We start from the raw sequence: 13,012 nt of genomic DNA on the forward strand, positions 1-13,012 counted from the left end.
CCACCCATCCATCCATCCATCCGTGCATCCGGTTTGCTGAGCACCTGCTGCAGGCAGGCTCCTCCAGCAACCCTAGGAAACACAGTGATAAGCCAGCTCCTGCCCTACGATGCTGCACAGCAGAGACGGGACGTTAGAGTCGGGGCTCTTGGGCTTTAGACCCACAACCCCTTATCCGCAATTCTGAAGCCAAAAACCTCAGAACATTGAAATCATTTTTGCAGCTCATGTGGTGGCTGCGTGCATGGAAGACTATTTTCTATCCCACTCAGAATGAAGACTCCTGCCCGTCTGTCAGTGTGCGGTATTGGGGTGGCTTGCGTATTGCTGTGATCTGGAAACTACGCTACTGGTATTTCAGATATCAGCAGTGTTGCCCTGGTGGACAGATCTCAGAGGAGACTAAGAAGACAGGTCTGGTGATCCACTTTTGAGTATTAGCCAGTGATAACCGTGTGGACACCAGCAGGACACTGTCTGAATCATCTGCTATGGACAAAATCATCATGAGTGATGAGGTAGGGAGTGAGGAAGACCATCCATGAGAAGGACCAGCACATTTGCCTCAGTGACGGACTCACGAGGATGACCAAGAACCAGGCACGACTGGCTCTGTTGTGCACAAGGTCACCATGTTGTCACCCTTGTGAGGGGCTGTCAACACTCAGCAGTGACCCTAAATACAACAGAAAGAAACCCTGCCCAATCCTGCTCCATCCTCACAACTATTGCTATGTTTGAGCCCACTGTGGCTGACACTGTGCCAATCCATCTCATTAGGGGTCTTCTTCTTTGCTGACCCTCCACTTTACCAAGCATGATGACCTACGCTCCAGGGACCAGCCCCTCCTGATAACACATCCAAAGTACATGAGGTTACCATGAGTTGGTGTCAACTCAGCAGTTGTCTGTCTGTCTAGAACGAAGACTCAGACATTTTGGTAGAGAAACAGTCATGTGATAGACTCTAGATGGTGCACCAAGCACAATGCTGTGTGCTGTCAGACACACTGTGTATCGAAAGGTCTGAATTCCAGGACACATCAGGCCCCAAGGGCTTCAGAGAAGGGTCTATGGGCATGTATGAAGGGTAACCAGACCGAATATGGCACAGGTGGCAGCTGGGATGCAGCAGAGCTGGGGGAGGGGTCCCCCACCGGGGCAAGAACTCACCGGAACGAGCCATCCAGGTTGGCACGGTGAATGAAGCTGAGTTTGGCATCGGCCCAGTACAGCTTCTGTTCTTCCAGGTCAATGGTTAAGCCGTTGGGCCAGTAAATGTCCGAATCCACAATGATTTTCCGGGTGCTGCCATCCATGCCTGCCCGCTCGATCCGGGGCGTCTCACCCCAATCTGTCCAGTACATGTACCTGGTGAGGATGGCAGGGCCAAGAGCAAGAAAAATTCACAGGCCTGCTTTCTGGATTTGTTTTCTGCTGACCCCACACCAAACACAGTAAAAAAATCAGGTCTAAAACCCCACCCAGGGAGGAAAACCAGAGTTTAGGGTTTGAGGTATCGCTTGAGATTTGTTCCTAGGCATTGAGTAATATGTCAATTGTTTTTTTTTTTTAATTAAATGTTTTTATTTTGGATTGAGTGAAAGTTTACAGGACACATCATCAGCTTCACATTCAACCATTCATATAGCTTGTTTCATTACATTGATTATTATCCCCTCCATATATCATCAGTTAACAGTGTTTCTCTCTATCCTCTTTAGCATTTTTTTTTTTTTTTGATGGGGGATTATGTCAATTTTTAAAGAACATTGTTGTTGTTGTTGTTGTGTTGTGGTCTGTGGAGTCGGTTCCTAATCATAGCCACCCAGTACAGTGTTTCTGAGGCTGTAAATCTTTACGGAAGCAGAAAGCCTCATTGACCACCCAAATTCAACTTGTTCTCATTTCACAGGACCAGGAGGCTTCAAAAAGAGCATGGAAAAATGGAATTAAAATAATGGAATTCTTCCACAAACATTTTGAAGACTCCATGTGTATTTCTGGACACCTCCCCTTTATCTTAGACTAGTATTAACCTTGTTTGCTATTTTATTTATTTATTCATTTATGTAAGCAATTGATGATGTTTTTAGAGCAGTTTGAGGTTTACGGAAAAATTGAACAAAGGGAACAGAAAACTCTGTATACACCCCGTCTTCCCCTGACATGGCGTCTCCTCGTACGTAGCATTCGTGTCATATACTGGTTACAACAGATGGCCCAATACAGATGCACTGTTCTTAACTCAAGTCCACAGTCATTCTTGTTAAATGCCCTTTGGTTCCTACTCAGAGAAACTCTGCATAGGGCTTCCAAGGAGTGACTGGTGGGTTTGAACTGCCGACCTTTTGGCTAGCAGTCAAGTGCTTATCCTGCAGCGCCACACCAGGACTCATACTGTTGTTGTTGTTGAGTGCCGTCGAGTCGATTCCGACCCATAGCGACCCTGTATAGGGTTTCCAAGGAGCAGCTGGTAAATTTGAACCACCGACCTTGCAGTTCAAACTGACCTTGTCATCCAGTGCTTTTATCCCACAGCACCACCGGAAGTCCTGGTGGTACACTGTTTAAGTGCTCAGTTGCTAACTGGAAGGCAGGCGGTTTGAATCCACCAGCTGCTCCAGAATGGAAAGATGTGCCAGTCTGTTCCTATCAATAGTTGTTGTTGTAGTTGTTATGAAGTGCCATTGAGTAGGCTCCGAACCACAGCAACCCCGTACAGGGTTTTCTAGTAGCAGCTGGTGAGCTTGAACTGCCAACCTTGCAGTTCAAACAGCTTTGCAGTGTGGTGCATTAATCCATAGTGCCATAGCCTCGGAAATCCTATAGGGCAGTTCTGCTCCGTCCTATAGCGTCGCTAGGCATTGTAATCGGACAACAACAAAGTTGGCTACTAGCTTATATGACTGTTCACTGTGTAGTACGATCCTGTGAGTCTGAGAAATACATGACTTTGTATAGCTACGATTACAACATCATACAGAATAATTTTACTATCTTTAAAATATCCCATGATCCACTTAATCATACCCAGAGCCCCTGGCAACCACTGATCTTTTTACTATCATGATTAGATTTTTTAAAACTTTTTATTGTGAATTGAGTGAAGGTTTACAGAGCAGATCATCAGTTTTACATTCAACCAGTCACATACTTTGCTACATTATAATGACTGCAATCTCCTCTGGGGACCAGCAGTTCACACTATTTACCCCCCTCCCCTCTTCACTTTAACTCTTACAGTCCCACCTTTGAGAAAAAGAGGAAGACCCCCAGCAAGATGGACTGGCAATATGGCAGCATCAGTGGGCTCAATCAAGCATGGAAACAATTGTGAGGCTGGTCCAGGACCGGGCAGTGTTTCATTTTGTTGTGTGTAGGGTCGCTATGAGTCGGTACTGACTCAATGACACCTAACAACAACAACAACCGTCATCTTTCCCCTGCTAGCCTCCCTCTTGTTGTACATCACCTGCATACACAGACGTAACCATGACAGCAATTACCCTGGGCAGTGGGCTTGTGCCAGGGGGCCGAGGGGGGCTTCCTTTCACTTAAGCAGGGTCTCACATTTTTAATGAGGAACATGACTCCCACGTCCACGTTAAAGGACCCAGAGCCTCTCTGTTTTGATCTATTGTCAACAGACCAGGACAGAGTGAATGGAGAAAACATGTGACATGTGAGGGCACAGGTATCTGGGAGGCAGGTTCCACCTGCTGTCCATGCCCTGGAACCAGACCCGATCCTCCATCCTCCACCGGCCAGGCCCTGCAATGTGTGGCTGGAGGTTGCTGGCCAGGCCTGCAGGGACAGAGGAGAAGCCACCAGCCAACGTGGCTCAAGCTGCAGGTTCTCATTTCAATTCCGTCCCAAGAGGCAGCCAACCTATTTGATCTTCTCTGCAGAAAAGGGGGTGGTGCCTGCTCTTCCCTGGAGGGGCACCCTCCTCCCTTTCTCCCACAGTCTCACTGCCATCAGGAACCTGAGGCTGAAAAAGGCTGACCTGCCTGGGTCATGACACTTCGTGACAGCCCAGAAGCAGTGTGGGGTGAGTGTGACAGCCTGGCACATGATGTCTGTCTTCGTCAGGGTGTCATGGGTGTCCCCTGACAGCCCAGGGCCCACAGCCTGCCTACCAGCCCCAAACCCTCCGAACTGCAATCCGACAAAGTAGCAAGAGAACAAGACCCCACTGAGAGCCACACATGCCCTCCACGATGGCTCCTGTGGCCAGCGGGAAAGGTCAGGGCCCCCCCTCGCAGAGCATAACTCAAATTCCTTCCTCGTGTTTCATAACAGAGGTCGAGGCTCTCCTTAAATGGGAGGCTGCGAACCAGCCCGGGAGCAGTGGCCAGCTGGCGTGGACGTGCTCTCTAGAGCAGAGACGGAGCCGTGGGCCCGGCCAAGTTCCATGGAGGAAATCCACTTCCGAAAAATAGCTGCCTCCTGGAATTCATGCAGAGGGCTGGTCGTGGTTAGGGTTGCTTGTTATTTTAGGGAAGGGACATTTTGCTTTTTGAAGGGGGGGGGTGGGGTTTCACTCTGGCTTTCATTGGTACCCCAAGAGCAACTGCAGCTCCGGCAAGGCTGTGTGAGGCTCCGGGTCATCCCCAACATTGGCCCTGCGCCACCACCTGGGCACCCTGATACCCTCCCCAGCCAGCAAGCAGGCTCTCTGCTGTCCACACTGCTGAGGCTGCACCCGGTGGAGGCCACTGGGCAGTGGTCACACACTGGAACCCTGTTTCCTAGCAGTGGCTTGGGAGGGATCCCTGTGGGGGACAGCAGAGGAAGATATGCCAATTCCCTGTAAGCCCCCTGCGGCTAGGAGGAGAGACAAACTTCCTCTCCATTATCCCACTTACGACTCACAGAGCTCGCCAAGAGTGCCCCATGGCCATCGTCCAGTTAGGGGTCAGCATGAATGGGGATGAGACACACCAACAGACATGCATAGATATACACACAGACAGACACAACACACAGACACAGACGACACATGTGTAGACAAACAGAGCTACAACACATGCAATACAGAGACACACACACACACACACCACACACAAGGGGGCTTCAAAAAGTTCGTGGAAAGTTATGGGGTTAAACTTTGTATTTTCTTTCTTATAGAAGCTTCTAAAAAGGTATTTTTACATGTTTTGTTTTTTTTTTTTAACAAATATTGTGTACAACCTTTAAAACATCCATGTTTGGATCAAAGCAAGACCCAGCTTCTTTTCTGCTTGGTGTAAATTAAGCAAACATGCTATAATCAAAACAAAACGAAGGGAAAGAAAAAAAAAAGATTGCGGAAAAATTCCAGGATCTTTTAATCCCATTTTCCATTAACTTTTGAACCCCCATATATACAGAGGCACACACACAGACATATACACACATATATTATACACATGGACACACATACAGATGTACACACCCACTCAAACTCGGATGGCCAGCTGGGGTCTCAGAAGGCAGGGAGCAGGAAACTCCCAAACACAGCCACACTGGAGTGAATCTGGGGACCAGTGTTCACGTCATCACCTCCATGCAAGGTAGTGACTAGGAGACTAGGCACCACCATGTTCCCATTCGGGTCTATCAGACCGGGGAGGGTATTTCCACCCAAGTCAGCCTCACTGCAGGGGTGTGGTCCTGGGGAACATTCAGAGGCTGGAGCAAAATGGCTCCATTTCAAATATTTAATAAGAAAACCCTCAATCCAAACCCACTGCCGTTAGATCGATTCCAACTCAGAGCAACCCCACAGGACAGTTTCCTGTGCTGAAAGCTTCACAGGAGAAGATTGCTAGGTTTTGTTTAGTTTTTTTCCTGCTGAGCTGCTGGTAGGTTCAAACCACCAACTTTAGTTCACACGGTCCACTTAACCGCTGCGCCACCAGGGCGTCTCTAAGAAAAGCCAGGGCCCAACAGAGGCCGCACTGCCTGATGATGGCAGGCAGAGCCCTCGGGAGAGTGGACGGGAGAGACAAAGTTGTGCGCAGACACAGTGCGTGCGGGTTTCAAGCGGAGGCGGGAGGCATTTTTATTATAACAACATCAACATTTATTGTGCTCTCCCCACTGCTTGCAAAGTTCATCTCCCAAACAGCCACAGCCTTCACTTCACTCTGCTTCAGATCTCTGCTCAAAATTCAGCCAGAGGCCAGCCCAGATTCCTGACCTACAATCGGAAGCCCCGTGCCCTGCCTTCCCACCCTGACTCATTCTCCTCCAAGGTACGCCACTCAAGGGCATGGCCTCCACCTCCCTGCTAATTCATACACGGTGTCTGCCCCAGTACATCGTATGAATCACGAGGGCGGAGACACGGCCATACCTCCAACATCTAACACACAGTTCCCGAGGCTGTTAACTCCATTCTGACTTACTGCCCCCTAGTGAATGCTCAGGGCCAAGGGGCCCCACGAAGCACTTTGGGAGCCAGCAGGAGAAACAAGCCACTTGATCCTCATTTCCCCAAGAGTATCCCATTTCCAGACAGGCAGGTCACTAGCTCTGCCCGCCCATCTCCAACCATGCAGTTAGGAAGCGCATGTCTGAGTGCAGTGTGAATTTCACCTCCACAAATATAAGAAAAACTGGGAGGTAGGTGCAAACGTCCACCTGTGGGTGAGTCTTGCTCATCACATATGCATTAAGACAGCCAATACCTTAGCCTAGACGGCTACCTCAGGTGCCTCAGATGTGGTGGCAAGGTTGGCAGTGAAACACAGTGACAAGGCACTGGGGGGCTGCGAGCTGATGCTACTGAGGGTGGGGCAACTCAGAGAAGGTGAGATGGGCAGATGACCAATAATGGGCTCATTCTCACTGCGCTGTAAACGCAGAACTATTGAATTGGTGGTGTGTTCTGATGTGAACATTCCCAACAGCAATAACAAAATGAATTTTTAAAAATGAAGCATAGAATATCGAAGGAAAATCATTCTTGACAGCATCACATTTGGAAAGGTGAGTTCATCTCAAGATTGCCACGTTTTTGGAGAAAAATGAACAGGAGCTGTAACAAATTCAAAAGGGGACCCAGGGCCTCCCATGCTTCCCACACCCCACCCAGGGGACCTGTGACAGAGGGGCCTTGACTCACCCGTGGGCGGGGTCCAGCGCGATGGCCCGCGGCTGGTCCAGATCCTGCCAGAAGAGCACTTTACGTGACGTCCCATTGAGGTTGGCCACCTCGATGCGGTTGGTCTCCGAGTCCGTCCAGTACAGCTTCTTACCGACCCAGTCGCAGGCCAGGCCATCGGGAGAGACCAGGCCCGAGATGACCACGTTCTGCACAGTGGCCCCCGTCTGATTCAGGAAAGTCTGCTTAATAGCCTCCTCGCTCACGTCTGTCCAGTACACAGCTCCCTTGGAGAACTGGAAGTCCACGGCGGCCGCGTCCTCCAGTCCACTGACCACGATGATGGATTCCAGCTTGACACCACCAGCGTCCACCAGCCGCACATCCCGACGGTTAGCAAACAGCAGGAGAGGTGAGGCTGTGGGGGTACAGGGCATGTTGAGAACACCAGTCATGCCATTCTGGGTACTGCTCACCCACCCAACTGTCCACTCCCCAAGACGTTGCCAGGAAGTTGGCCCTCAGGGATCACACCGAGCACACTCAAGGGCTCCCCAAACACGGCAGACCCTCTGATTATTTGCTAAAGTCACCATGGTCACCATCTGTTATAACTCATACCCAAGCAGATCAATCCCTCCCTGAGACCAGGGCGGAATGTATCATCTCTCCTCACAATGGGGACAGGGAGGGCAGTCCTGGCCATACAGGCGGGCAGAGGCCAAGCCAAGGGGTGAGGCTTTGAGAGGTGTGTCCGAGCCACCGGTCAAACACAGCTTCCAGATTCCTGACCACTGGCCACTCTCACACAGCCCTGGTGATGCAGTGGTTAAGCACTCAGCAACTAATGGAAGGCTGGCGGATTGAACTCCCAGCCGTTCCAAGGGACAAAGATGTGGCAGTGGTGTCTATAAAGACGACAGACTTGGAAACCCGGTGGGGCAGTTCTGCTCTGTCCTTGAGAGTGGTTATGAGTCAGTGCCGACTGGACACAATGATATGGTCAGGTCTCTCTCAGGAACCGTGGTGATGCAGTGGTTAAGTGCTTGACTGCTAACTGGAAGGTCAGAGGTTTGAACCCACCAATCAATATGAAGGAAAAAGATGCAGCATTCACTCCTGTAGAGACGGCCGTTTTGGTTGTGTGCCGTTGACTCAGTTCTGACTCATGGGGCTTCCTAGAGGGACTGGTGGGCTTGACCTGCTGACCTTGTGGTTTGTAATCCAGCACTTATCCTACAGCGTCACCCAAAGGCTTTCTATGGAGAAGACAACCTTGGGAACCCTATGGGGCAGTTCTACTCGGGACTGTGGGGTGGTCATGAGTCAGAACAACTCAATCACAACGGGATGTGTGTGTCCGAACTCAGGCCCCTCACCCCTTCTCTACCCCAACCCTAACCTTAGTCACTACCTACAATGAACAATCTTCACGGATCACTCTGGAGTGCTCCTCCTCAACTCAAATACCTTCAATAGCTCCCTGTGCCACTGCCCAGCCGCTTACCTCACCCTCTCCTCTCTACCCCACATCCCTGCACCGAACTGTTTTCACCCACCCACCCGAACAGCGCAGGCCCCTCAGCCTTTCTGAGTTCCCACCCAAACAGAGCAGGGATCTTGCTTCCACAAATGAGAACTCAAATGGGCCTTGAGCCCATCACCCTACAGGACACCATCAGACCTCATCCCAAGACAGTCCAGTAAGCACCCTCCCCCAAGTCAATGAAGAGGTGAGGACTGGAGAGGCCCAGGTGTGCCCCTGGGATTCCAGACCAGCAGGACGGGGAGGCTCTTCACCAGCCTGACCAAAGCAGCAAGACCAGAGCTGTCCCATGATGGGGCCCAGGTCACCACTGCCCAGGACAGAACCACTGGCTGAAGCGTGGTCAGTGTGGCTGAGAAACTGAGGGCTTAGGTCCATTCACAGCAATTAATTCACATTTAAATACCCACTTACATACAGTAATGGATCCCTGGGTGACTCAACAGGGTTTGTGCTCAACTGCTAACCTAAACATGGGTAATTCGAACCCACCAGTGCACTGAGCAAGAAAGGTCTGATGATCTGCTCCCACAATGATTATGGCCAAGAAAACCCTACAGCGCAGTTCTAATCTGTAACATATAGGATCGCCACGAGTCAGAATCAGCTCGATGGCAATGTGTTGGGCGGTTTTGGCAAGGTATTGGCAACTCATGGAGTCCTGGTGTGACGCTGTGGGCTAATGCGTCAGACTGCAAAGTCATTAGAACTGCAAGGTCGGCGGTTCAAGCTCACCACCTTTCACAATTAAACTGTAAAAACCAACCAACGGATGTTACCAGTGCAGCTGGGCTGGGCACCTGACTCTCAACAAGGAACTAGTCATAGCAGAGGCCATCTGTCCCCAAGCTCTGCCCTCCCAGCCCCCAGCAGGTCCAGAGAGATACTGTTGTTGTGTTTAGGTGCCATGAAGTTGGTACCGACCCACAGCGACCTTATGCACAGCAGAACATTGCCCGATCCTGGGCCAACCTCACTCCTGTTGTCACACTTGAGCCCATCAATGCTGCCACTTGGCCAGTCCATCTCACTGGGGGTCTTCCTCTTTTTCTCTGACCCTCCACCTTACCAAACATGATATCCTTCTCCAGTGACTGGTCCCTACTGACAATATGTCCCAAGTATGACAGACCAAGTTTGGCCATCTTGGCCTCCAAGGAGCACTCTGGCTGCACTTCTTCCAAAACGGATCTCTTGGTTCTTTTGGCAGTCCATGGCACTTTCAATATTCTCCTCCAACACCATAACTCAAAAGCATCAATTTTTCTACAGTCTTCCTTATTCACTGTCCAGCTTTCACATGCATATGAGGTTATTGAAAATACCATGTGCATGGCTTGAGTCAGGAGCACCTTAGTCCTCAAGCTGACATCTTTGCTCTTCAGCACTTTAAAAAGGTCTTGTGCAGCAGATTTGCCCAGTGCAATACATCGTCTGATCTCTTGACTGCTGCTTCTGTGAGTGTTGATAGTTGATCCAAGAAGAATGAAGTCCTTGACAACTTCAATCTTTTCTCCATTGATAAGAATGTTTATTGATCCAGTGGTGAGGATTTTTGTTTTCTTGACATTGAGATGTAATCCATACCGAAGGCTGTGCTCTTTGATCTTCATCATCAGTAAATGTTTTAAGTCCCCTTCACTTTCAGCAAGCAAGGTTATATCATCTGCATATTGCAGGTTGTTAATGAGTCTTCCTTCAATCACGATGCCATGTTTTTCTTCATAGAACCCAGCTTCTCGGATTATTTGCTCAGCATACAGATTGAATAAGAATACAACCTTGTCACACACCTTTTAAAATTTTAAACCATTCAGTGTTCCCATGTTCTGTTCGAACAACTACTTCTTGGTCCAGGTAGATTCCTCATGAGCACAATTAAGTGTTCCGGAATACTCCTACTTGGCAATGTTGTCCATACAATCGAAAGCCTTTGCGTAGTCAATAAAGCACAGGTAAACATCTTTCTGGTACTCTCTGCTTTCAGCCAAGAGCCATCGGACATCAGCAATGATATCCCTTGTTCCACGGCCTCTTCTGAATCCGGCTTGAACCTCTGGAAGTTCTCTGTCAATATATGCTTGTAGCCATTTCTGTGTTACTTTTAGTAAAACTTTACTCACATGGGATATCAAAGAGATTGTCTGATGATTTCCACATTCCGTTGGGTCACCTCTCTTTGGAATGGGCACAAATATGGATCTCTTTCGAGATACTAAGGGAGGCTTTTAAAGCTCACCATTTACATTTTCTGATGGTTCTTCGCTGTCCACGCCCATGACCCGCCTCGTTCTATAAACGCTTGGGCTGAGAGTATAATTATTCCCATTTCACAGAAGGGAAAGTGAGGCTCAAGAAGGAGATCCCTGGGAACCAAAGACTCCAGTGATGGAACATGTGCAAGTTCCCCACCGCCAGGTGGTGACTACAGATACGGGACAAGACTAATTAGGTATGAATGCCACTGGCCCAGTGTCCAGGTAATGCAGTGTGCTTGACTGCTCACTGAAAGGTTGAAGGGTCAAGTCTACCTGGAAGCACCTCGGAAGCAAGGCCTGGCCATCTCTTTCTTGAAAAGTCACTGGTAACCCTATGGACTGTAGTTCCAGTCGGACACACACGGGGGCTCCTAGAGTCAAAGTTGGCTTAGCAACAACTGGCAAACTAGACTTACAGGCCCAGTGACTTCAAGGCTGGACAGGGCGGTGAACTTGGGGTCCCAGCAGCCAGTGGAAGGCACCCCGAGCAAGAACTCAGGAAGCCCTTCCTACCCCACAGCAATGAGAGGTCACAAAGGGGGCTGGGTGAGGGGAGGGAGACAGAGAAGCTGCCTCCAGACACAAACACCCTGCACTTGGCTCCGTTCTTTCCCCCAAACTGGAAAGACGACATTTTCTCCTTGGCAGTCCAGGTGCAGAGGTACGGGTGTTTTTAAATGTCCGGTGCTTTTCCCAAACTGAGATGTCATGGGGGAGGCAGGCAGGTTTCCCATAGGTGGATGGACAGACAGACATGGCCAGGGTGGGCAAGGATCTTCAATGGAGAGCATCAGACTCCCCCGCAAGTCTCACTGCTGAGTACCCAGTTCTCGTGGTGGCCCTGAGGGCTGCACAAGGGAACCACCTCTGCCTGGGTGGCTCCCCAGTCCCACAATAGCTGGCACAAGCCGCATTGATACCCCGACCTATGTACCCCTGACAGCCACAGCACAGCCCTTCCCTGAGGGTGGAAGAAGCTAGGAGCAGCAGTTAGCGGCTCTGGAAGGAAGTCGGGGGAAGAAAAAAGAGGAGAAAGATAGACACAAAGGGCATCAAGCAGGAAGTCTGCTATTGAATTTCTGTTTGAAAATTTTTGGACGTGAATAGTGGTCACGGTTATCTAACAGGAACATAATTATTGTCGCTGCACTATACATGTAAAAAATGGTCAGCATGGTACATTTTTTGTTATATCTATTTCACCACAACTTTCAAAAGGAACAAAGCATCTCCTTACCAGGAGAGGAGACTTGGATGGTGCCCAGCTACCATTGTTGTTGTTAAGTGCCGTCGAGTCGTTTCCGACCCATAGCGACCCTGTGTAGGGTTTCCAAGGAGCAGCTGGTAAACTTGAACTGCCGACTTTGCAGTTCAAGCTGATTTTGCAGTCTGGTGCATTAACCCACAGCGCCACACCAGGACTCCCCACCTAGCATTACTGAACAATAAAATCACTAATTCTACAGAAAAACGCTGGTCAAAAGGTGAGAACAGGTGGAACAGAATTTCAAATTCCCATGGACGCCAAACTTTTTGGAGTTATGGAAGCTGGATGAGCCCTTGAAACTATTGCCCTACAATAATATCTAAACCTTAAACCAAAAATATCTCCTGGCATCCATCATCTTCAAACCAAACAGCAGTTTAGCTATATACTTAACTAGTTGGAAAGAGCTGTTGGGAGCATGCGGTTATTTTCAGAACCACCTATCTGGGATCACAGTGCCAACAGTAACTGAAAAGAGCAAGGAGTTTCTTTTAACCAGGAACAATGGGGAGAATATCATCATGACCACTGGGTTGTGAAACTATAGACTCGTTCTGTGTCTTGCTGCGTACAGGCGTCCTGATGGTGCAGTGGGTTAAGCATTGAGCTGCTAACCAAAAAGTCAGCAGTTCAAACCCACCAGCCACTCCTAGGAAAAAAGATAAAACACTCTGCTTCTGTAAAGACATTGTTGTTGTTGTTAAGTACCTTGGAGTCGGTTCCGACTCATAGTGACCCTGTACAGGGTTTCCGAGGCTGTAAATCTTTACGGGAGCAGAATGCCTCATCTTTCTCCCATGGAACCGCTGGTAGTTTCGAACTGCTGACCTTTAGGTTAGCAGCCCGAT

General features: G+C 49.4%; 1 protein-coding gene across 1 annotated transcript in view; it reads right to left on the minus strand.

The window, feature by feature from the left end:
• The window catches only part of LRP5 (low density lipoprotein receptor-related protein 5), an 84,539-nt gene extending 77,016 nt beyond the window's left edge, over positions 1-7,523 (minus strand). The window contains exons 1-2 of the mRNA XM_006860833.1: positions 7,115-7,523; positions 1,174-1,371 (exon numbers count right to left, since the gene is read on the minus strand). Coding sequence (XP_006860895.1) covers positions 1,174-1,367 — 194 coding nt within the window. The 5' untranslated portion in view covers positions 1,368-1,371; positions 7,115-7,523. The remainder of the gene's footprint in view (positions 1-1,173; positions 1,372-7,114) is intronic.
• Positions 7,524-13,012: the final 5,489 nt, after the last annotated feature.

This window comes from Chrysochloris asiatica, unplaced genomic scaffold, assembly GCF_000296735.1.
Source record: "Chrysochloris asiatica unplaced genomic scaffold, ChrAsi1.0 scaffold00040, whole genome shotgun sequence".
Taxonomy (NCBI): domain Eukaryota; kingdom Metazoa; phylum Chordata; class Mammalia; order Afrosoricida; family Chrysochloridae; genus Chrysochloris; species Chrysochloris asiatica.